General features: G+C 42.9%; 1 protein-coding gene across 1 annotated transcript; it reads left to right on the forward strand.

Moving 5' to 3' along the window:
* Positions 1-1,308: 1,308 nt before the first annotated feature.
* Positions 1,309-11,444, forward strand: ACOD1 (aconitate decarboxylase 1). Its single transcript, XM_069758101.1, has 5 exons — positions 1,309-1,363; positions 3,359-3,520; positions 4,540-4,629; positions 8,481-8,686; positions 9,846-11,444. Exons 1-5 carry the CDS (start codon positions 1,349-1,351, stop codon positions 10,792-10,794), a joined length of 1,422 nt encoding a protein of 473 aa, XP_069614202.1. The 5' UTR covers positions 1,309-1,348; the 3' UTR covers positions 10,795-11,444.
* Positions 11,445-26,987: the final 15,543 nt, after the last annotated feature.

Below are 26,987 nucleotides of genomic sequence, written 5' to 3' on the forward strand. Positions count from 1 at the left end.
AAGATTGATCCTGAGATGTGATGCAGAAAAATATGAGGCAGAAGTCCAAAAATAGCAAGTAAATAAACTCCCTATGAATGAACAGGGGAAACGGGCAGAATAGCCCAGAAATGGAGGAGTGTGGTGGAAGCAGGCCTGCTTCACCCTCCTGGGCTATTTGCTCTTCATACCTGGGATAGTGGGTATATACATAGTGATGTTGTTGTCATATATATGGATTGATGTGCACATAATTTCCAATCCATATGCAGGACAATATTTATAGGTGTTATGACCTCATCATTATGAGGAGTTTCTATCTCTTGGAGTGTGTTTTTTTCATACTAATTCATGTACCATGTTTTAAATGTTTTTATGTGTATATCTTTTGAGGTGTAATAAAGGTGTTTATATATATTTTCTATATTGATTGTGGTTGTGCATACTATACTAGTCTACTTTTTTCTCTTTGGTTTCAGCTGCGATAGTCAGCTGACACCCGGCAGCGATCGCCTATGACGTACTATCCCGTCACTGGGAATTAAGTCCCTGGACACCTCGATGTGATAGTACGTCATATGGGATAAAGGGGTTAATAGTCATTGGGGTCTGTCGGAAATCATTGATGTCTGGCATGTCCAGGGTCTTTGATGTCTGGCTTGTCCAGGGTCCTTGATGTCTGGCATGTCTAGGGTCCCTGATGTCTGATATGTCCAGGGTCCTTGATGTCTGACATGTCCAGGGTCTTTGATGTTCGGCATGTCCAGGGTCCTTGATGTCTGGCATGTCCAGGGTCCTTGATGTCCGGCATGTCCAGAGTCCTTGATGTCCGGCATGTCCAGGGTCCTTGATGTCTGGCATGTCCAGGGTCCTTGATGTCCGGCATGTCCAGGGTCCTTGATGTCCGGCATGTCCAGGGTCCTTGATGTCCGGCATGTCCAGGGTACTTGATGTCTGGCATGTCCAGGGTCCTTGATGTCTGGCATGTCCAGGGTACTTGATGTCTGGCATGTCCAGGGTCCGGCATTCCTCTCAGTAACTTGTTCTGTTCCTATCATGGAGAAGAGCACCGGAATAAAAAAAAATGCTGATGTGAACAGGCCTAAACATTGTAAAAATAATATGTAAGTAAATGGCCAAATTATGTGTGTGAAATAGGTCATCATCATGTGGCTAACCTCACCAACACTCCAAAATGATGACTTCTTTGCCTACTGTGACTGGGAACTTGAAAATTATGTAAATTGGGAAACCCAGTTAAAAAAGGGGAAGAAATAAACATGTAGGAAGACTATAAAATGAACCAGGATGTTCGTAGCAATCAGAGAAAGAACCCCGTTCAGGAAGCTGTTCATTCATTCTAAGAAACATGATTGCTACGAAGGTATTGTTCTCTGCCTGCTCTATTCTCCATACTATTATTGGCATTAATATAATGAATGTATTATGCATTACTGACAAAGTATGTGAATGGTGATGATCAGATTTATTGGATTTTACTTCTAACATATTTGTCCTTCTGCTTAGCAATTTGATGACTCTGTACCTGTGCTTTTAGTTTACGATAATATACACACAATTATATATTCAGTCCTTGTACAAGTACAAGTAATTTTATGATTTACATATAAGTAATGACCAAATTGCTGCTATTTAAATATTCTTATATTTTGGATTCTTAAAAGTATAAAAGTATATATTGTGAGATATCGATCAGAAACAACAAATCTTCTTCAGCCACTAACTAGAACTTTATGAAGTTGGATAACTGTTTTTGTAATTATTTCTGGGTTAAGTAATAATAGAGAGTATTATGATGGTAATAGACTTTTGCCTTTTCAAAATATAATTTATTATACTTAATTATATGCTTATATTTCTATTGTTACTAATATTATTTATTTTACTGAGCCATGAATTCCCAAAAGCGATTAGGAGAAATAAACTTAATTAAACACAAACTAGATAAGAAACTGAATAGTATGGAGGGAGAGAGGACCCTGTCTGTAAGGGCTCACTATCTACAGAGCAAGGGGAAAGGCGACATTGTGTATTTTTGACAAACGTCTCAACGTTCAATTGGAAATAAACTAAATATGGTGGGTGCCATTATTTTTGGTACAATCTGCCAAAGGGGTATTCGGTACCTGGAGTAAACAGGATGTGATAGAATTCTTTGGCCAATGCATTTACTGCATTTCTCTGTAAACCAGAAAAAAAGCAGTGCAAGAGATGTTTGTCAGCCACACTCCCTTTAATGGGATTGATGTGGAAGTTTCTGCTTGGTTAGGCTTTACACTCAACTATTTAGTGAGTTGATGCTCAACTCTTTACAAAAAACCTATGTATCTGCATATACTGTATATGCATGTGATATGAACACATATGGATTTTAACAATAATATACACATTAATTTACCATTTTTTGAGTATTAAACTGCATGGTAGATTACATGGTTGAGCAATGTAAAAAGAAAATCCAAAAGAGACACTTTTTTGTCATAAGTTAATCTAATAGAAAAACATAACTAACTCATAGGTTACCTTTTTTAAAGGAACCAAGTGTCTCATTTGAAAATAGCTCATTAAAGTAGTGTGAAGGGGATCTAACCATTGACTGTTGGTTAATATCTGTGTCCAGCCTAACCATTAGGCCTGGTTCTCACTGGGTAATACTTGCCATATGAGACATCTGTGAGACCCACGGACAGCCTTTACATCGTGGTCCGTACTGAGGCTGCCAATATCAACCTTGTGAAACTGGTCTTAAGGTCATACAGATATCGTACGAGATGGAACCAAATCGCTTTCAAACCAGTAAATCCTGTTCAGAACATACAGCGTATGATGCATTTTATATTTCATGTTTGATAGTTTTGTTTCTAAAACTAAGTAAAAACGTATGGATATCCCTTTTATTAATGATTAGAAATATATCCAACATATGTAGATATTTAATAACAACCCGTCAGTTACGCTGTGAATTTCCCACAGAGGAACATACCACGGGGTTCTAATAAAATATAATTCATTATATTCAAAGTAAAGGAGTTTTCCTACAAACCACAATCTTCAATGAATCATGGGGTAGGTTAAAAATATTAGATATTTAGAGGGTCCGAAGATAGGACCTCCACCAAACACTTGGACAGTGAAAAACGTTCAGTAAGGGCACGGTGAGGAGGAGTTTACATGAAGAAGCACTCAAACATTCGGGATGTCGTTCCATATAATTCAGTATGGAAACAGCCAATTGAGATAGGTGGTAAACGTGGACTGTGCGACATAGCCTTTAATTTCTTATTTAACAGATGGAGCAGATGAATTCTGTAACAGTGACATATGTTGCAAGCTTATTTTTTTTTCATGTTGTTTCCAGTCAGTCACAGGAAGTTTTGCTGGAATTATTCATGGTCTGACCACAAGTAATCTAACACAAGAGTTGATTCAGAGAAGCAAGCGTATGATTTTAGACACACTAGGAGTCGGGTTGATTGGCACCACAACAGAAGTCTTCCATAAGGCATTACAGTACAGCAAAGTAAGACATAACTATTACTCTATGTTCTGATATATCATTAGTTTTTTTTTGTATTAGTTACTAAAAGTTTCCATTTCAGAAAAATATTTTTGAGGAAAATAAAAAAGCATCCTGATTTGTTTCTATTTGTGAACGCTCCAATTTGTTCATATTATTATGCATGCATCACCTTCATTTTAGGCAGTCTAAATCGATTAAAGCACCACTCCAGGGTTTTATTTTTTTATCAGTGTTGGAGTGGTGCTTAAGATCTCTGACTGTAGTCGTATACTTACGCTCCGCCTTCTTTACCTACCATTCAGTCCCGTGGCGCCATGTTATGACTGCAACTTCGTCACTGGCTGGAAATCAGAAGTAACAGTCACAGTAACAGTCAGTATAGTCAATGCAAAACTATAAGAGTCAGAATGAGGATCCCGTAGACTTGCATTGAAAAGTAACCTCTGGCTCAATCCTGCAAACACTGGAGCGATCCGGCAGGTTCACAAACTGCTGAAAACCAATAGGGCGGCAGTGATAGAAGGTGAGGACGGCAGCGGATGAGTGCAAGACTATAGGCTAGGACCTTAGATGAGAAGCATCACTCTAGCCTAGCACTCCAATACAAAAAAACCTGCTGGAGTGGTGCTTAAACAAATGTTAGTATCTGCAGTACATATGACCTACGTACATTTATTATATTATACTTGAGTTGCTCTATAATAAGTTGTGAAACATTATCAGTTATATATTATTTTTAAAAAGTATATTCCCAGTGAACGCTATCTGCCGGTAGATGTAATTTACTTCCATGGTGATAAAAGATGATCATTTGCTATTTGACAGTGACAGCTTATTTCTCTGTACTTCTTTGAGTAAGAAAAATATAGGAATCCAGCTCCAGGATGTAAAATATAAAAAAATACTTTATTCAAACATTTAAAAACATTTTTTGTACTTTTACTTCTTTGTGTACTTTTCTGTTTTTTTTTTTTCTTTCTTTTTCCTGCTTATGTGATCGCCTGTTTTATCGATTTCAGATTTACAGCACCGACATCTCAAGCACTGTCTGGGGCCATCCTGACCTTCGTCTTCCTCCACTCTATGCCTCTTTTGTCAATGGCGTTGCTGTAAGAAATCATCCTTCTATACAATTATTTCAGATCAATATTTGATTGTCACTAACCATTTTGTAGAAATAATACATAATGATACATGAACAATGTCTTCAGATTGTTCAAAGAGTTAGATGCTGCTGGCGGTGAAGAAAGACTGCAATCTTCTATGAGTTTAGTGCTATAAGCTGACATTGGTATTGTCTTTTGCATTTATTACAAATCTGGACTAAATATTTAAGTAATGGTTAAAAATGACATAATGGGGCAGCTTTGTTAATGCTGCCTAATTTTTAGGAGGTGAAAACTTAACTAGAAGTTTTTAAAATGTGCAGATTTACAAAAGTAGTTCATGCCAATAAACCTGGCATATTTTAAGACTGTCTAGTCTAATTTTACATCACTTATGTGAGAGCAAAAAATGCAATTAAACCACATGCTCTTTGGTTAATGCCCCAGGTGTGCTTTTTGCCTATCACTAGTTCATCACCTTTCCGTACTAGCCACAAAAAGTGTCTAAAACTTTAAAAAAAATGAATTTGGTGTATGCAGCAAAAGTTTCTTTTGGGTGCAAATTATGCCAGAACTCTGGCATATTTAGCTTGATACATAATGTATGCCATAATGTCTATGAATATTTTAGAAATTTGTTAAAGAGGACCTGGCAATACTCCTGACAAGTCTGTTTTAGTAAATAATTGTATTTTTCTAAGAAAAAAATCTACATTACAGCATCTTTTCTTTGAAATCGGTGTTGTGCTGTTTCTCTACAATTGCTTCCTATGTCATCTTTGACGTTATAGGAACAAATTATGTTTAAATTTATTCAGCTAGCATACAATAAAACAGGAATTAGGTGAGAAAATGGTTAATTGATAAGTAGGCACTCTTAGTAATAACTCTGCCGTAGACAAAACTAGGACGAAATGCATATACTTCCTTTTTGTGACGTAGCGGGAAGCGCTCTAGCCTGTTGCAAAACACATATATTTGGCAACCCAGCTATCTATTCATATTGGAAAATAGACTGTGAAAATTTTGGACTGAATCAGTTATCAAAATGTGCACTGATAAAAATAAGAAATAACTACACTACTAGTTTGGGTATGTTACTTATTTGTTGCTTTATGCAATCACATCAGCAATACCAGTAAAACCAATGTCATGTTAAAAGGGTTGTCCAGTCTTCTTATGGAAGTCTGCAGTCACTCTATGTGACTGCAGACTTCTTAAAGGGACACTGTCACCTGAATTTGGAGGGAACAATCTTCAGCCATGGAGGCGGGGTTTTGGGGTTTTTGATTCACCCTTTCCTTACCTGCTGGCTGCATGCTGGCTGCAATATTGGATTGAAGTTCATTCTCTGTCCTCCGTAGTACATGCCTGCACAAGGTGCAATCTTGCCTTGCGCAGGCGTGTACTATGGAGGACAGAGAATGAACTTCATCCAATATTGCAGCCAGCATGCAGCCAGCGGGTAAGGAGAGGGTGAATCAAAAACCCCAAAACCCCGCCTCCATGGCTGAAGATTGTTCCCTCCAAATTCAGGTGACAGTGTCCCTTTAATCTTTACAGCGTGAACATCACACGCTGTCAAAAGTCTTATGTGTTTTGTAGATATGTGCAACACACATAATAGTGTACAATTTGCATGTATGAGATCACATGCTGACTAGACGTGCTCGGCCTCACTTAATACTAGTGAAATGAATGAGTCATGCATGTCTAGTCAGAATGTGGCCGGAAGTAAACAATTTGCACACTTCTGGTCACGTCAACACCTGATCTCGCTGGCATAACCGGAGAACCCTGACATCGTATGGTGTGCACTCTGTAAGGAGTCAGAAGTCTGCAATCACATAGAGTGACTGCAGACTTTCATCAGAAGGCAGGACAACCCCTTTAAGTAAATTACTGTCTCATGACAGTGGCACATGTCAAGAGGCAGCATGTGTACAGTCAGTTCATGAAATTGAGAGGCTCGAAGCAGGAAAAATCCACAAGCACCAACAATAGGCAAGTGAGCATCAGAGCTGAATCAAGGGGCAATAGACAAAGGTCTTACATTCTCTCATCATATGGATGGCTGGGTGCTCATGTTGCTTTCTTGGGGAAAAGGCAGGACCAGTGTTCACTATGGAAAGAAAGCAATATGGTAGAAATAGTGTGCTTGGGGCATATCAACTGCAAAACCTGTTTCACCACATTACATTGAAATATCAAAAATGAATTAATGCAGATCACAATTGCAAAAAATATGACCTCTTGGTTTGGGTATTTAAAATAGTTGTATGAGAATAAGCTGTAGAAAAAGAATAGCCAATGTACCACTCCTCTAAATAAAAGGTTAAAACGCACAGAAAGGATCTGCCTACATGCTTGATGCTCCGTGTTACATTCTAAGGCATGTTTCAAGCCTGAGAACATGTGTGCAAAGTTTTACTGAGAAGCCTCTTTCAAATGGATCCTAATATAGTTTGCCGTTAATCTGTAAACGCGCTGGATTGTTCATTTTTCTGCAGATGAGCATGCATCTGATGTACCGTATTTGCAAATTACCTGCTGACGCTCCACTAAAGTTACATTTGCACTGGCAATCGTGAGCAAGTGTTCCTGATGACGCTCGTTTCATAATAATCTTTCAGTGTAAACAGGCCGCTGATCACCTAATTAATGAGCAAAACACTCGTTGATCAGGTGGAACGATCTTTTTTCATAGTGCAAAAATCATTGTTTTCGGCTGTGCATCATCCTGTGTAAACAGGGCATGCACTGCCAAGAACCATGGCAGCCCGTACACACTTCGTGTGATCTATTACAGGTCGCTCAGTGCGCATCGTTTACTTATTAGGTTATTAAATGACAGACAATTAGTAGTGGTTTACCAATTTACCTAAGCGGCTCCTTAGTTAAATTTTTGTGAGCAGTTTTCAGCAATCAGCATCGTAGCTCCGGCCTCCACCAATTCAGTATAGATCTAGAAAGTTCCAACAAATGTCGCTATGTTCTGTAATATGTATCCCCTTCAGTGTTGCCAAATATGTTAATTTGCAAGACACTCAGGTTGCCCAACATGAGCCTTAGAATACAGATTATTCTGTTTCTGAATTTCTAAGAAACTTAAATTCAAACAATGGAAAAAAAACTCAAATAGGAGAACAGAGAGTTCCCTGCTAGTACCATGCCAGTAAAGCATTGTGCTAGTGCTAAGATCCAGTCTACACCTTAAAGCACCTGACAACATTCCCTTATTCGCATTGGTCCCCCAAGCAATTTTTTTCCTCTACCCAACCCAATCTCCCACAATTGGCACCCTTTTTCTAATTTCTGCTCCCTTGTGTTAATGAATCAATGTGCAACTGGCCAGTCTTTACCAACCATTGTGTAAAAGGAACATGAACGTGAGCTGCTGAATCAATACTGAGTCAATCAGTTGTGAGAGTCACACTTACGACACACTATCACACTCTCTTTTGACCGATGAAATGTCAGTAGAGCGACAAGGGATTTGCTTTTATTTCCTGCATCAGAAATGTAAAGGGGTATATTCCCATCTTAGCGAGCTGTCACCTAACCACAGCTCTATTTGACTATCCCTGACACTCCAATGGAAAATAAAAGGAGTGGAGATGCGCATGATTGGCCACCAATCCATTCTTATGGGGAATTTCAGAGTTCCATTCATGGGATCTATGGGGTCTTAGCAATCAGACACCTGTTGATCAGCAAGTTCTCACCTAGCCTATAGTAGGATAAAAACTTAGTAACATGGGAATAATCCTTTAAGGATAACATGAATAATTTTATTAGGATTCTATATTTGGCTTGTTTTACTTTGTAATTGAAATGTGTTCATTATTTTGTAGGTTCACTCAATGGACTTTGATGACACTTGGCACCCTGCCACACATCCATCTGGGGCAATCCTTCCCTCCTTGATTGCCCTTTCCGAAACATTACCATCACATCACAAGAAATCTGGTCTTGACTTTCTATTGGCATTTAATGTTGGCATTGAGGTGCAGGGAAGACTCATGAGGTTTTCTAACGAAGCTAGCAATATTCCAAGAAGGTATGTAATATTCATTTCACTCATGGCCTCGGTAATGGCCATTCATTTTAGAATACTGACACTGACATCTATTTTCTTTGTGGTATTCTGGACACACAATAGTTCTATATTGAATTTCTAAAAAAATACTTTACTCTGAACGCACTGTTCTTCAGACTATATCTGATGGAACATTATGCAAGTTTTTATTTGTGGCCTTCAAGCTTTCCACTGAGAAAGAATGTAATGTTCAGCTCACACAGACAAGGTTTGAGACTCCCCCAATGGCAGTGTTCACACTATGTTAATAAGATGCTTGAAATTTAGCATAACGCGTGTTAGTTAGAAATGAAGATTCAGCTACGTAGAAGACTGAATTATTACCAATCAGTAGTAAGATGTTAATGCAACCAACGAGATGCTTATGTTTTTGTATCTTATCTCTTTGCAACACCCAAAAAGACACTGTATAAATATGTATTGACCTCCTCTAATAAACGGGGAATCTTGTTATACAGAAAACTGGTCTTTTATCTTCTTCTTCCCTCCGTCGACGACATTGATCTATGACAAGAGGCTGATCCCTGCGCGGCTGGCCCCCATAGTTGCCGTGACACCTCATTCAGACGTCCATGATTTTGCTCCTATTTAGAAACATGTTTTAGATCCGAGTTTGATCAGTCTATGATCAGTTGTTGCCATTAGTGTTTCATCAGTGATTTTCATATATGGAAAAATACATTGCAAAGCTTCTCCTATATGTTGCAGTGTTAATCACAGACAGCACACGGCTGTACGCCGATGCCATCCGTGTGCTGTGATTGATTTTCTCGTACCTATAGACTTGTATTGGTAATTTGGATCCATGAAACGAATCAAGAACAGACATGTCTCTGCCATTTTTTTTGGCGGATACGTGGTCCACCCAAAAACACGGACATGTGAACGGCCCCATAAATTATAATAGATATGTGTTCTTTCAGTGAAAAAAAACACAGAACACGTATGTTGCAAATGGACATTTGAATGAGGTCCAAAGCAAACCCTATCTAAAAACTATATTTTATATGCACATACTGTAGTTACATTTTAGTTTTACCTTTGTTGTTTATGTGTATGAGACGTATTATTATATTATGCACTGTTTTCCTTCCTCACTATTCTTCCTTTGTTTCTGCAGGTTTCACCCTCCTGCTGTGGTTGGCACTATGGGAAGTGCTGCAGCTTCTTCTAAGTTTTTAGGCCTGGATCAGGTTCAGTGCAGAGAAGCCTTAGCTATTGCTGCATCTTATTCTGGGGCTCCTATGGCCAATGCAGGAACACAAACTAAGCCCCTCCACATAGGTAACGCCGGAAGGCATGGCCTGGAAGCTGCTTGCTTTGCATTTTTAGGTCTAGAAGGAAATAAGCAGATCTTGGATTTAGAGTCTGGCTTTGGTGCTTTCTACCATGATTATAACCCACAAGCCCTACCATCCCTAGAATCCTACAACTGGCTGCTAGAGAAACAAGATGTGGCAATTAAACGGTTTCCTGCTCACCTTGGGATGCACTGGGTTGCAGACGCTGCATGTGAAGTACGGAAACACATAGCTGGTGATAATGAACCACTGGTCATTGACAATATTCAGAAAATTGTTCTCAGAATCCCAGAAGCTAAGTACGTGAGTCGTCCCTTGCCAAGCTCAGAACATGAAGCTCGTCATTCCTTTCAGTTCAATGCTTGCACAGCTTTGCTTGATGGACTTGTGTCTGTCCAGTCTTTCAGTGACCAGAATATCTCCAGACCAGAGCTACAGAAGATGCTGAGTAAAATAGAAGTTCTTCACCCATCTGATAATCAACCAAATTTTGAAAAACTGTACTGTGAGGTTAGCGTTACATTGACAAATGGAGCCACCTTTACAGAGAGGTGTAACACCTTCTACGGTCACTGGAGAAAACCACTGAACAATGAAGACTTGATAAGAAAATTCAGGTCTAACGCATTGACGGTGCTTTCCGAAGATGGAGTAGATGGTATTGTGGAGATGGTGAATAAGCTTGAAGATCTATCAGACTTCTCAGAACTATGCTCATTTCTGAGACAAAGAGGACAAGCAATTAGCAAGCAAGAAAGATCTTCCTAATTAAATGTTACTGCAGCCATTGTGACACTGAAATACATCTATAAAGGATTACTAGGTTTCAGTAAATTAACATCTTGATTTGAAGGGGCTGGGGAGGATTAGAAAAAAAAGCTCTATGCTTTTGCACGGAAACAGCTCCACTCTTGTCCAAGGGTTGTGTATGGTGTTGCACCTTAATGTCATGCACTTTAGGCACACTTGTATATAAAACTAGGACTCCATTCAAACTGTAGCCAAAAATGTATTCACTGTATATTGAGTTGGCGCTGATTTCATGAGGGACAACCAGATGCCCTCTAAATATCAATGGGTAGTCTATGATTCCGGAGCACACTAAAGCTATGATGGCATTACCAGGAATATGCAGGCAATTTTTTGTTTTAAAAAATCAGTTATCTTAAAATGAATAATACAATGTTAATACACAATAAAATGTACAAAGTAATTATATTTGTCATAAAATGAGAAAATTGATATCACTTTTGTAATACATTTCGTTTCACTTTTTAACACTTTATGTGTAATTGGTAACATGATTCTACATGCTTCACGGATATGTAACTTGTGCAGTTTCCAAAACTGTCAAGGGTTTGAATGAGACAGTCCATGGTTTTGTTTATAACTCATTAAATTGTATTTGATAATTTATTAATAATACTGTATTCTGGTGATTTTTTTTCTGTAATTTATTCCACTCCGCAACATACTTAGCATTGCATTATAGTATTGCATGCTCGAGTATGTCCACTTACCATTATGGTACAATAGCTCATGACCCATCCAGGTGCTGATCAAATATGTGATTAAGTGTCAGTGTAAAGTGGGAATGCTTCGCTAGACGGAGCAATTTATCTCTTCACCTTCAAAATGATGTAGACCTCCTCCAGGTCATTCCCTGTGTGATGAGCTTTGCTACAGCCTCTTACTCAGCCACAGGGCACCAAGCAGAGAAGATAGGTACTTGGGAATTATTAGGTCATATATTCTTAAAGGGCTTTTCTGATTTTTGTAAAACCCTCGTCCTGGACACTTTTTTTTGAAAAGCAAACAAACTGCACTTTCCTGACTTTCCCCAGGTCTATCAGTCTCCACCGCTGCTCTCAGTTTCCATTATTGTCTCCAGCATTGATGTGACATTGAAAGCACTGCAGCCAATAACTATGCTCTGTGGATCTGAGTGGCTTGTGCTGTCAACCCGGCAGAGCCACTGAGCCCTTAAAATAATGTTAGGTCTACAGAGAATAATAGACTCCAGGAGCAGTAGAGACTCAGCACTATAATAATAATCTTTATATAGCGCCAACATATTCCGCAGCGCTTTACAGTTTAACAGTTTCAAACGCAAGTCATTAGTAAGAACGTTAACAATACAATAATTAAAGCACAATAAGACGACCCTGCTCATGAGAGCTTACAATCTACAATGAGGTGGGGGAGATACAAAGCACGGGTGTGTATTTACAATGATGTATTAGCACTAGACCTTGGATGGGTGAGCAAGGCAAGTTTCTTTTTAAATAAAGTGCAATCAAAGGACAGTATAATATTATTTAATAGGCTTTTAATATTCATTGCTTACAGACAGAATAATGATGAAACTGGAGTTTTGGAAAATAATGTCATATATCTGGGATATGCCATCACTTTAAGGTCAGAGAGAGTCTGACTTCTTGTAGAAAGAAAAGGTCACAGCCCTGGTGTATTCTTGCATTCCCTTCACTGTTTTATTTCTGCACAGCAGAACTCTTTATCATCCTCTGTGCAAGAGCTCTTCATTTTTAGGGTTGTTGTGGGTTCTTTAGGCCTTTAACGATAGCTGCTCTGTTCCAAACTGAAGTAGACATATTTGTTAAAACTGACCCAGACTTATCCTTTCCCAACCAAATCACGGTTATTATGGCTAGAAGTACATAGGAAACATTATGTTGGGTACACTATTACATAAATTATGGAATATGAAATCAACAAAAAAATAAATTTCAATGTCCTATTGGAAATAAATAATTGGCATCAGCTGTACTGTTGCCATTTATAGGCAAAATAAATAATTTTCACGACCGCTGTGTCTTTTCTAGAAGTCTGGGAAATAAATAATTGGCATCAGCCATCTCGTTGCCTTTTCAAGGCCAAATAAATAATTTTCCTAAACCGGTTTGTGTTTCATAGTAGTCTGGGAAATAAATAATTGGCATCAGCCATCTCGTTGCCATTTATAGGCCAAAGAAACAATTTTCCTAAATCGGTGTGTGTTTTCCAGTAGTTTGGGAAATAAATAATTGGCATGAGCCATCCTGCTGTCATTTGTAGGCCAAATAAATAATTTTTCAGGACCACTTTGTGTTTTTTAGCAGTCTGGGAAATAAATAATTGGTATCAGCCATCTGGTTGCCATTTCTAGGCAAAGGAAATAATTTTTCAGATCCGCTGTGTGTTTTCTAGTATTGAAATTAAGTATTCGGCACTGAAGAATTCAAGAAAAAATTATTTTTGTTTTATTTATAAGGCAATCCAATAAACGTTTCGACTCTACAATAAATTGTATCCAAATTATGTACACAGAAAGATGCATTAAATCCTTATTTCAGAGATATATACATGCATGACCTCAATCATAAAGAGCGGAAATTCCTTAAAGTATAAAGCAGTAGTCAGAACTAGAGTTGAGCGACCTTGACCTTTTTAGAGTCGAGCCGGGTTTCGCGAAACCCGACTATCTCAAAAGTCGGGTCGAGTGAAATCGCCCGATTATGACGTAAAGTCGGGATCGACCGAAACACGAAACCCAATGCAAGTCAATGGGGCAGCATAGTCGGCAGTGAGTGGGGGCCAGGAAAACACCTAGAGTGCCCATTTTAATGTCAAAACCATCCATTCTTCTTAATGAAGCTTGTCAAGCGTAATTTACCTTATAATAATTGGAAGGCATTTGAAATTGGAGGTCATTTGGCTAAAGTTGTGGTGGGTAGGGCTGGTTCAAGTAATTAGTGGGCCCAGGAAATCTGGACCACGTCACGGCAGTGGAGCAGGGAGAGGTAAGTATTTCAACTTTGCAAGTGCTGTGAACCTGAGCAAGCAGGGGGGGCCCACTCGTTGGCATTGGCACTGGCACAGGGCCCCTCAAAGTACAGCGGTGTGTTTGCACGGCGGGGGCGCCTCCCACCGGCAGCAACACTTTTGCGTACCATGAGAGGCCCTGTGCCAGTGACGTCGCCAACTAGTATTCCTCCCCCACCTGATGAAGGAACCTGCACTTTCATCTGCACCTTCCTGTTTGTCCCCGTGTAAGGTGGTATGGTATGCGGGAAGGGGGACCTGACTTTCAGCAGGGTCACAATCTTGCAGTGTAGCGTGCACGGGAAATGTTGCGTTATGGGTCAATGTACCAGCAGACTCATCTATCACTGGCTGGGCAATGGGCAGGATGAGGAGGAAACACAGATATAGGCCCAAAGAATAAAGTGGGCTAAATGCAGTTCAAAATTGGTAACACAGGACTAATCAGGGGGCATTGCAGTGGAGGACAACTGGAATGAGAGGCTGACACAGAGAGTAGGCCCAAATCAGTAAGTAGTCGAAATGCAGTTCAAAATTGGCAACAGTAGTAAACAGGCGGCACAGCTTTGTTCAGTGGAGGAGAACAGCAAGGAGTGGCAGACACCGATAGCAGGCCCCAACCCAACTAGTAGGCCAAATGCAGTCTAACATTAACAACTACTTAACGAGCGCCTGAAAACGGAATTTCAGGACAGGAAACCAGGAGAACAGCAAGGAGCGGCAGACACCGATAGTAGGCCCCAAACCAACTAGTACGCCAAATGCAGTTGTTCCGTTTAACCACAATTTAATGAGAGCCTGAAGATAGAAGTTCAGGAAAGGCAACCTGGAGAACACCTTGGAGTGGAACACACCATCTCTCTACACCCCATACCCAATTTGTAGGCCTAATGCAGCGTAGTTTCCAACAACTACTAAACGAGAGCATGATGATCGAAGCATTGGCGAGGAAACCTGGGGAACACCTTGGAGTGGAACACACCATCTCTCTACAGTGGAACACACCAACTCTCTACACCCCATACCCAATTTGTAGGCCTAATGCAGCGTAGTTTCCAGCAACTACTAAACGAGAGCCGGAAGATCGAAGCAATGGAGAGGAAATCTGGGGAACACCTTGGAGTGTAACACACCATCTCTCTACACCCCATACCCAATTTGTAGGCCTAATGCAGCGTAGTTTCCAACAACTACTAAACGAGAGCCGGAAGATCGAAGCTCAGGAAAGGCAACCTGGAGAACACCTTGGAGTGGAACACACCATCTCTCTACACCCCATACCCAATTTGTAGGCCCAATGCAGCGTAGTTTCCAACAACTACTAAACGAGAGCCGGAAGATCGAAGCAATGGAGAGGAAACCTGGGGAACACCTTGGAGTGTAACACACCATCTCTCTACACCCCATACCCAATTTGTAGGCCTAATGCAGCGTAGTTTCCAACAACTACTAAACGAGAGCCGGAAGATTGAAGCAATGGAGAGGAAACCTGGGGAACACTTTGGAGTGTAACACACCATCTCTCTACACCCCATACCCAATTTGTAGGCCTAATGCAGCGTAGTTTCCAACAACTACTAAACGAGAGCCGGAAGATCGAAGCAATGGAGAGGAAACCTGGGGAACACCTTGGAGTGGAACACACCATCTCTCTACAGTGGAACACACCATCTCTCTACACCCCATACCCAATTTGTAGGCCTAATGCAGCGTAGTTTCCAACAACTACTAAACGAGAGCCGGAAGATCGAAGCTCAGGAAAGGCAACCTGGGGAACACCTTGGAGTGGAACACACCATCTCTCTACACCCCATACCCAATTTGTAGGCCCAATGCAGCGTAGTTTCCAACAACTACTAAACGAGAGCCGGAAGATCGAAGCTCAGGAAAGGCAACCTGGGGAACACCTTGGAGTGTAACAAACCCTCTCTCTACACCACGGAAGGGCTGATTCTTAGGAAGGAAGGCTGTCGGAAAGAAGCAGGGCGCGTCCGAGGGTGATTATATTCTTATTAGGTATATACTCACCCTCGGACGCGCCCTGCTTCTTTATTTGTAATGAATGTTTATTTGCAATGTGGTTTTGACTTACTCTATTTTTTTGGTAAATAATGATTTTATTATTTTCATTGTTTTGCATCTTCTTGGCAATAATATAAAGAAGACGCGACAGGACAACACTCGGTGGATGCCATATCTGTGTTTAAAATTGAAAAAACCTTTCAGTTAACTACTTGCAGGAGAAAGTTATTGTAGCTGGTGGCCATTTTTAGTACTGTACCAGATTTTTGTTGTATGTGTTTGTTTTTAATGTTAAAATGTCTGCATTTGATATCTCTCCAGTATTTTCTTTTTTATAAGCAAAATACTTATTTTTATATTTTCTGATGTTGGTTCCAGGGGTACACGGGCAGCAGTGGTGTGGTCAGTGGAGGCCTAGTGGAAGGAGTGACCGCAGACAGGCATCGAAGGCCTAAAATAATAACACATGGCTGTAGGCAATTTTAAATTGGTTACAGGGGTACACGGGCAGCAGTGGTGTGGTCAGTGGAGGCCTAGTGGAAGGAGTGACCGCAGACAGGCATCGAAGGCCTAAAATAATAACACATGGCTGTAGGCAATTTTAAATTGGTTCCAGGGGTACACGGGCAGTAGTGGTGTGGTCAGTGGAGGCCTAGTGGAAGGAGTGACCACAGACAGGCATCGAAGGCCTAAAATAATAACACATGGCTGTAGGCAATTTTAAATTGGTTACAGGGGTACACGGGCAGCAGTGGTGTGGTCAGTGGAGGCCTAGTGGAAGGAGTGACCGCAGACAGGCATCGAAGGCCTAAAATAATAACACATGGCTGTAGGCAATTTTAAATTGGTTCCAGGGGTACACGGGCAGCAGTGGTGTGGTCAGTGGAGGCCTAGTGGAAGGAGTGACCGCAGACAGGCATCGAAGGCCTAAAATAATAACACATGGCTGTAGGCAATTTTAAATTGGTTCCAGGGGTACACGGGCAGCAGTGGTGTGGTCAGTGGAGGCCTAGTGGAAGGAGTGACCGCAGACAGGCATCGAAGGCCTAAAATAATAACACATGGCTGTAGGCAATTTTAAATTGGTTCCAGGGGTACACGGGCAGCAGTGGTGTGGTCAGTGGAGGCCTAGTGGAAGGAGTGACCGCAGACAGGCATCGAAGGCCTAAAATAATAACACATGGCTGTAGGCAATTTTAAATTGGTTACAGGGGTACACGGGCAGCAGTGGTGTGGTCAGTGGAGGCCTAGTGGAAGGAGTGACCGCAGACAGGCATCGAAGGCCTAAAATAATAACACATGGCTGTAGGCAATTTTAAATTGGTTACAGGGGTACACGGGCAGCAGTGGTGTGGTCAGTGGAGGCCTAGTGGAAGGAGTGACCGCAGACAGGCATCGAAGGCCTAAAATAATAACACATGGCTGTAGGCAATTTTAAATTGGTTCCAGGGGTACACGGGCAGCAGTGGTGTGGTCAGTGGAGGCCTAGTGGAAGGAGTGACCGCAGACAGGCATCGAAGGCCTAAAATAATAACACATGGCTGTAGGCAATTTTAAATTGGTTACAGGGGTACACGGGCAGCAGTGGTGTGGTCAGTGGAGGCCTAGTGGAAGGAGTGACCGCAGACAGGCATCGAAGGCCTAAAATAATAACACATGGCTGTAGGCAATTTTAAATTGGTTCCAGGGGTACACGGGCAGTAGTGGTGTGGTCAGTGGAGGCCTAATGGAAGGAGTGACCACAGACAGGCATCGAAGGCCTAAAATAATAACACATGGCTGTAGGCAATTTTAAATTGGTTACAGGGGTACACGGGCAGCAGTGGTGTGGTCAGTGGAGGCCTAGTGGAAGGAGTGACCGCAGACAGGCATCAAAGGCCTAAAATAATAACACATGGCTGTAGGCAATTTTAAATTGGTTCCAGGGGTACACGGGCAGCAGTGGTGTGGTCAGTGGAGGCCTAGTGGAAGGAGTGACCGCAGACAGGCATCGAAGGCCTAAAATAATAACACATGGCTGTAGGCAATTTTAAATTGGTTCCAGGGGTACACGGGCAGCAGTGGTGTGGTCAGTGGAGGCCTAGTGGAAGGAGTGACCGCAGACAGGCATCGAAGGCCTAAAATAATAACACATGGCTGTAGGCAATTTTAAATTGGTTCCAGGGGTACACGGGCAGCAGTGGTGTGGTCAGTGGAGGCCTAGTGGAAGGAGTGACCGCAGACAGGCATCGAAGGCCTAAAATAATAACACATGGCTGTAGGCAATTTTAAATTGGTTACAGGGGTACACGGGCAGCAGTGGTGTGGTCAGTGGAGGCCTAGTGGAAGGAGTGACCGCAGACAGGCATCGAAGGCCTAAAATAATAACACATGGCTGTAGGCAATTTTAAATTGGTTCCAGGGGTACACGGGCAGCAGTGGTGTGGTCAGTGGAGGCCTAGTGGAAGGAGTGACCGCAGACAGGCATCGAAGGCCTAAAATAATAACACATGGCTGTAGGCAATTTTAAATTGGTTACAGGGGTACACGGGCAGCAGTGGTGTGGTCAGTGGAGGCCTAGTGGAAGGAGTGACCGCAGACAGGCATCGAAGGCCTAAAATAATAACACATGGCTGTAGGCAATTTTAAATTGGTTACAGGGGTACACGGGCAGCAGTGGTGTGGTCAGTGGAGGCCTAGTGGAAGGAGTGACCGCAGACAGGCATCGAAGGCCTAAAATAATAACACATGGCTGTAGGCAATTTTAAATTGGTTCCAGGGGTACACGGGCAGCAGTGGTGTGGTCAGTGGAGGCCTAGTGGAAGGAGTGACCGCAGACAGGCATCGAAGGCCTAAAATAATAACACATGGCTGTAGGCAATTTTAAATTGGTTACAGGGGTACACGGGCAGCAGTGGTGTGGTCAGTGGAGGCCTAGTGGAAGGAGTAACCGCAGACAGGCATCGAAGGCCTAAAATAATAACACATGGCTGTAGGCAATTTTAAATTGGTTCCAGGGGTACACGGGCAGCAGTGGTGTGGTCAGTGGAGGCCTAGTGGAAGGAGTGACCGCAGACAGGCATCGAAGGCCTAACATAACAAAAATGTCAATACAATGGTATTGTCAGTGGCAGGCATTGAAGGATGTCAGCGCATAGACTAAACATTGGTGGAGCTGTGAGATAATTTTGCAAGTGGTAGAGCACTGTTTGAGCTGGGGTGGGGGGAAACTGTCTTGTGGCCGGCGGTACAGGCCCAGGGCCCCTCATATTACAACGGTGTGTCTGACGTTGGGTGCGCACCACCACCGCCAGAGACACTTTATTGCACTAGGAGGGACCCAGTGGCAGTGCCGTCGACCAAAAGCGGGCTCACCCACCTCTTCAGACAAACTGCACTCTCACGGGTGCTGTCGCCAAGTGTCGATACCACGGCCCCGTGTGGGGAGTTTGGCCATTTAGTGAGGTGTAAACATGTCGTATGCTGGACAATCAGGTGCAGAAAATTACGAGATTGGAAAAGGCATTCAGAATAGTCCACAGGCAAGACCTTTTCATAGGAAAGCTAGGTGTCAGCCGGGCAAGGTGGGGCAAAAGATTTCGAAATTCAGTTGTGGTTCATTTTAATGAAGGTTAGATCATCTACATTTTGGGTAGCCAGACGAGTCCTTTTTTCTGTTAGTATTGAACCTGCAGCACTGAATACTCTTTCTGATAGGACACTAGCTGCCGGGCAAGCAAGCTCCTGCAATGCATATTCTGCCAATTCTGGCCAGGTGTCTAATTTTGATGCCCAGTAATCAAATGGGAATGACGTTGAGGGAGAACATCGATAAGGGATGAAAAATAGTTTGTAACCATACTGGACAAATGTTGTCTCCTGTCACTTTGAATTGATGCTGCAGTACCTGTCCTGTCTGCGGTCATAGCAAAATCACTCCACAACCTGGTCAGAAAACCCCTCTGGCCAACGCCACTTCTGATTTCTGCCCCTCTAACTCCTCTGGTCTGCTGGCCCCTGCAGCTCGTGTGAGAACGATCACGGGCGCTGTGTGCAGGGAATGGCAGAAGCAAACGGTCAACAAGAGTTGATTGTTTGGTTGCTAATATTAGTTCCAAGTTCTCATGTGGCATTATATTTTGCAATTTGCCTTTATAGCGAGGATCAAGGAGGCAGGCCAACCAGTAATCGTCATCATTCATCATTTTAGTTATGCGTGTGTCCCTTTTGAGGATACGTAAGGCATAATCCGCCATGTGGGCCAAAGTTCCAGTTCTCAAATCTGCGGTTGTGCTTGGTTGAGGGGCAGTTTCAGGCAAATCCACGTCACTTGTGTCCCTCCAAAAACCAGAACCCGGCCTTGCCGCGCCAACAATTTCCAGTGGCCCCGGAAAAGCTTCCTCATTAAAAATATAATCATCCCCATCATCCTCCTCGTCCTCCTCCTCCTCTTCGCCCGCTACCTCGTCCTGTACACTGCCCTGGCCAGACAATGGCTGACTGTCATCAAGGCTTTCCTCTTCCTCAGCTGCAGACGCCTGATCCTTTATGTGCGTCAAACTTTGCATCAGCAGACGCATTAGGGGGATGCTCATGCTTATTATGGCGTTGTCTGCACTAACCAGCCGTGTGCATTCCTCAAAACACTGAAGGACTTGACACATGTCTTGAATCTTCGACCACTGCACACCTGACAACTCCATGTCTGCCATCCTACTGCCTGCCCGTGTATGTGTATCCTCCCACAAAAACATAACAGCCCACCTCTGTTCACACAGTCTCTGAAGCATGTGCAGTGTTGAGTTCCACCTTGTTGCAACGTCTATGATTAGGCGATGCTGGGGAAGGTTCAAAGACCGCTGATAGGTCTGCATACGGCTGGAGTGTACGGGCGAACGGCGGATATGTGAGCAAAGTCCACGCACTTTGAGGAGCAGGTCGGATAACCCCGGATAACTTTTCAGGAAGCACTGCACCACCAGGTTTAAGGTGTGAGCCAGGCAAGGAATGTGTTTCAGTTGGGAAAGGGAGATGGCAGCCATGAAATTCCTTCCGTTATCACTCACTACCTTGCCTGCCTCAAGATCTACAGTGCCCAGCCACGACTGCGTTTCTTTCTGCAAGAACTCGGACAGAACTTCCGCGGTGTGTCTGTTGTCGCCCAAACACTTCATAGCCAATACAGCCTGCTGACGTTTGCCAGTAGCTGCCCCATAATGGGAGACCTGGTGTGCAACAGTGGCAGCTGCGGATGGAGTGGTTGTGCGACTGCGGTCTGTGGACGAGCTCTCGCTTCTGCAGGAGGACGAAGAGGAGGAGGAGGGGGTGCGAACGGCTACAGCCAATTGTTTCCTAGACTGTGGGCTAGGCAGAACTGTCCCAAACTTGCTGTCCCCTGTGGACCCTGCATCCACCACATTTACCCAGTGTGCCGTGATGTACACGTAACGTCCCTGGCCATGCCTACTGGTCCATGCATCTGTTGTCAGGTGCACCTTTGTGCTCACAGATTGCCTGAGTGCATGGACGATGCGCTCTTTAACATGCTGGTGGAGGGCTGGGATGGCTTTTCTGGAAAAAAAGTGTCGACTGGGTAGCTCGTAGCGTGGTACAGCGTAGTCCATCAGGGCTTTGAAAGCTTCGCTTTCAACTAACCGGTAGGGCATCATCTCTAACGAGATTAGTCTAGCTATGTGTGCGTTCAAACCCTGTGTACGCGGATGCGAGGCTAAGTACTTCCTTTTTCTAACCATAGTCTCATGTAGGGTGAGCTGGACTGGAGAGCTGGAGATCGTGGAACTAGCGGGGGTGCCGGTGGACATGGCAGACTGAGAGACGGTGGGAGATGGTATTGTTGCCACCGGTGCCCTAGATGCAGTGTTTCCTACTACGAAACTGGTGATTCCCTGACCCTGACGGCTTTGGCCTGGCAAAGAAACCTGCACAGATACTGCAGGTGGTGCGGAAAATGGTGGCCCTACACTGCCGGAAGGGATGTTGCGTTGCTGACTAGCTTCATTGGCCGAGGGTGCTACAACCTTAAGGGACGTTTGGTAGTTAGTCCAGGCTTGCAAATGCATGGTGGTTAAATGTCTATGCATGCAACTTGTATTGAGACTTTTCAGATTCTGTCCTCTGCTTAAGGTAGTTGAACATTTTTGACAGATGACTTTGCGCTGATCAATTGGATGTTGTTTAAAAAAATGCCAGACTGCACTCTTTCTAGCATCGGATACCTTTTCAGGCATTGCAGACTGAGCTTTAACCGGATGGCCACGCTGTCCTCCAACAGGTTTTAGCTTTGCCACGCGTTTTGGGCAAGATACGGGCCCGGCAGATGGAACCTGTTGCGATGTTGATGCCTGCTGCGGCCCCTCCTCCTCCGCTTCAGAACTGCTGCCGCCTGCACCCTGTTCCCCCAATGGCTGCCAATCGGGGTCAAGAACTGGGTCATCTATTACCTCTTCTTGTAGCTCATGTGCAACTTCGTCTGTGTCACCGTGTCGGTCGGTGGTATAGCGTTCGTGATGGGGCAACATAGTCTCATCAGGGTCTGATTCTTGATCAGCACCCTGCGAGGGCAATGTTGTGGTCTGAGTCAAAGGACCAGCATAGTAGTCTGGCTGTGGCTGTGCATCAGTGCACTCCATGTCAGATTCAACTTGTAATGGGCATGGACTGTTAACTGCTTCACTTTCTAAGCCAGGGACGGTATGTGTAAAGAGCTCCATGGAGTAACCCGTTGTGTCGCCTGCTGCATTCTTCTCTGTTGTTGTTTTTGCTGAAGAGGACAAGGAAGCGACTTGTCCCTGACCGTGAACATCCACTAACGACGCGCTGCTTTGACATTTACCAGTTTCACGAGAGGAGGCAAAAGAGCTAGAGGCTGAGTCAGCAAGATAAGCCAAAACTTGCTCTTGCTGCTCCGGCTTTAAAAGCGGTTTTCCTACTCCCAGAAAAGGGAGCGTTCGAGGCCTTGTGTAGCCAGACGACGAACCTGGCTCCACAGCTCCAGACTTAGGTGCAATATTTTTTTTCCCACGACCAGCTGATGCTCCACCACTACCACTACCCTCATTACCAGCTGACAATGAACGCCCCCGACCACGACCTCTTCCACCATACTTCCTCATTGTTTTAAAAACGTAAACAAACTAACGGTATTTGTTGCTGTCACACAAATTACACGGTGAGCTATAACTTCAGTATGATTTAGCTACCCCTTTACAGGTGAGTGAGACCACAACGAAAATCAGGCACAATGTTACACACTCTGTTGTTGGTGGCAACAAATGAGAGAGATGCCACACACGCAGGACTGTCACTGAAGCACAAATGTAAATATTAATCTCCCACTGATTTGATTTTTTTTTTTTTTTTCAGGGAGACTTTAGGAAAAAAAAATAATAGAATAAAATGATTTTTTCAGGAAGAATTTAGAAACCAAAGAAAATAAAATGATTTTTTCAGGGAGAATTTAGAAAACAAATAAAACAAAAAAAGGCTTTCTATGGCCCACTGAGTGAGAGATGACGCACACAGGAGTCAGGAGTGGCACACAAGCCCAGAGGCCAATATTTATCTCCCACTGATTGATGTAGTGATTTTTTCAGGTAGATTTTGGAACCCAAATCAAGCTAAAAAAAATAATAGGCTTTCTATGGCCCACAATTGGAGAGAGAGAGAGAGATGGCACACCCAGGAGTCAAGACTGGCACACAAGCAGAAAGGGCAATATTAATCTCCCACTGATTTGTTTTTTTTTTTTTGTTTTTTTCAGGGAGACTTTAGGAAAAAAAAATAGAATAAAATGATTTTTTCAGGAAGAATTTAGAAACCAAATAAAATAAAATGATTTTTTCAGGGAGAATTTAGAAAACAAATAAAACAAAAAAAGGCTTTCTATGGCCCACTGAGTGAGAGATGACGCACACAGGAGTCAGGAGTGGCACACAAGCCCAGAGGCCAATATTTATCTCCCACTGATTGATGTAGTGATTTTTTCAGGTAGATTTTGGAACCCAAATCAAGCTAAAAAAATAATAGGCTTTCTATGGCCCACAATTGGAGAGAGAGAGAGAGATGGCACACCCAGGAGTCAAGACTGGCACACAAGCAGAAAGGGCAATATTAATCTCCCACTGATTTGTTTTTTTTTTTTTTTTTCAGGGAGACTTTAGGAAAAAAAAAATAGAATAAAATGATTTTTTCAGGAAGAATTTAGAAACCAAATAAAATAAAATGATTTTTTCAGGGAGAATTTAGAAAACAAATAAAACAAAAAAAAGGCTTTCTATGGCCCACTGAGTGAGAGATGACGCACACAGGAGTCAGGAGTGGCACACAAGCCCAGAGGCCAATATTTATCTCCCACTTTTTTTTTTTTGTTCCAGGGAAAATTTATAAACCCAATAAAAAAAATAATAAATAGGCTTTCTATGGCCCACTATCTGAGAGACAGAGAGAGATGGCACGCTTAGGACTGGCACACAAGCCCAAAGGCCAATATTAATCTCCCTTTTTTTTTAAGGGAGAATTTATAAAACCAAAAAAAAAAAAATAAATAGGCTTTCTACGGCCCACTATTTGTGAGAGAGATGGCACGCTCAGGACTGGCACACAAGCCCAGAGGCCAATATTAATCTCCCACTTTTTTTTTTTTTTCCAGGGAAAATTTATAAACCCAATAAAAAAATAAAAAAATAAATAGGCTTTCTATGGCCCACTATCTGAGAGAGAGAGATGGCACGCTTAGGACTGGCACACAAGCCCAAAGGCCAATATTAATCTCCCACTGATTGATTTATTGATTTTTTCAGGTAGAATTTAGAACCCAAATAAAGCAAAAAAAAAAAAAAATGGCCTTTCTATGGCCCACTGAGTGAGTGATGATGCACACAGGAGTCAGGAGTGGCACACAAGCCCTGAGGCCAATATTTTTCTCCCACTGATTGATGTAGTGATTTTTTCAGGTAGATTTTATAACCCAAATCAAGCAAAAAAATAAATAGGCTTTCTATGGCCCACTGAGTGAGTGATGATGCACACAGGAGTCAAGAGTGGCACACAAGCCCTGAGGCCAATATTTTTCTCCCACTGATTGATGTAGTGATTTTTTCAGGTAGATTTTATAACCCAAATCAAGCAAAAAAATAAATAGGCTTTCTATGGCCCACTGAGTGAGAGATGACACAGACAGGGATGGCACTCTAGCAGAAATGTCAATCTTAATCTCCCACAAAAAAACAAAACAAAACAGGGAGTGTCCTTCAATTACTATCTCCCTGCAGTAATCTCAGCCAGGTATGGCAGGCAGCAATAAGGAGTGGACTGATGCACAAATTAAATAAAAAGTGTGTACAAACCAAAAAGATAGCTGTGCAGAAAGGAAGGAACAAGAGGATTTGTGCTTTGAAAAAAGCAGTTGGTTTGCACAGCGGCGTACACACAGCAATGCAGCTATCAGGGAGCCTTCTAGGGCAGCCCAATGAGCTACAGCGCTGAGGGGGAAAAAAAAAAAAATGTAGCTTCCACTGTCCCTGCACACCGAAGGTGGTGTTGGGCAGTGGAAATCGCTACAGCACAAGCGGTTTGGTGGTTAATGGACCCTGCCTAACGCTATCCCTGCTTCTGACGAAGCGGCAGCAACCTCTCCCTAAGCTCAGATCAGCAGCAGTAACATGGCGGTCGGCGGGAACGCCCCTTTATAGCCCCTGTGACGCTGCAGACAGCAAGCCAATCACTGCAATGCCCTTCTCTAAGATGGTGGGGACCAGGACCTATGTCATCACGCTGCCCACACTCTGCGTTTACCTTCATTGGCTGAGAAATGGCGCTTTTCGCGTCATTGAAACGCGACTTTGGCGCGAAAGTCGCGTACCGCATGGCCGACCCCGCACAGGGGTCGGATCGGGTTTCATGAAACCCGACTTTGCCAAAAGTCGGCGACTTTTGAAAATGAACGACCCGTTTCGCTCAACCCTAGTCAGAACAGCAGTCAGATCCACCTCCACTGAGTTCTTCAATGTCTTAGTGGGAACCAATTTGTAGAGAAAAAGGAAACAGGAGCTGAAAAACACATGATAAAATTACCGAATTGCAGAGGATAGATTTCAGATAACATTTAATATTTGAGCTAAGTTAGATGTGTTGTTTTGTGCTACCTATGCTCCATAACACCGTAAGTGTTTGTGGCATGTTATGTAAAGGTACCGCGCTGTGACCTACGTCACCGCTGGATGTCTTAACTGGCTGAGACAAACACGGCATTGTTAGACAATTCCTTTGGCTGCACAATCATGTGACCCATCCTTAGAGACTCACAGTCATGTGATCTGTAATGCTGCTGCTGTGCAGTATAGCGCAACTGCCACCATGGGATGCTGGTGAGGGAAGAGAGGTTGCACACACAGCATAACACCACTGAGCAGCACAAGCGCCATCAAGTGGTCAGACGAGCAGAGTCAGAAACCGCCAGGACAAGAAGTACCAGAGGTCACAGCAATTCACGTGGTCAAATGCAAGCCAGAAGTCAGAGCCAGACGTGAGCAGATATAACTAATATGAGAGACAGTAAACAGGTCAGAAGACAAGCCGGGTCAAATACCAAGAGGTCCAAGCACAATGAGTGAACACTAAGACAAAGCAGTACACGGGCAGAGGACAAAACACGGTATCAAGGGGTTAGTTGCTCTAGTCTGGGAGCATGAACTATCACTGACATTGGTCTGCAGGCCACAGCAGACTGAAATAGCCGCACAGAACCCAAAGCGAGGCAAAGAAGGTTAACCCCTGCATGCAGTAGAAAAAAAGGCGTTCCAGCTCCATATAACAACAATTCTTTATTAGTCCATTAAAATTATTCCATCTTAGTAAATCCTTGCATATATGTGAATGCATCAGTAAAAGAAAGAATTAATGCGACGCGTTTCGATCTGGTACGATCTTAGTCATTGCATGGCTAAGGGTATGTGCACATGATGCAGATTTAGTGCAGAACTGCAGCAGATTTTTCTGCAGCAGAAATGCTGCAGAACTGTACTGTGATTACAGTACAATGTAAATCAATGTGAAAAAAAAAAGCTGTGCACATGGTGCAGAAAAATATGCACAGAAACGCTGCAGATTTCAAAGAAGTG

The sequence above is a fragment of the Ranitomeya imitator genome, chromosome 3 (assembly GCF_032444005.1).
Source record: "Ranitomeya imitator isolate aRanImi1 chromosome 3, aRanImi1.pri, whole genome shotgun sequence".
In the NCBI taxonomy this organism is placed as follows: Eukaryota; Metazoa; Chordata; class Amphibia; order Anura; family Dendrobatidae; genus Ranitomeya; species Ranitomeya imitator.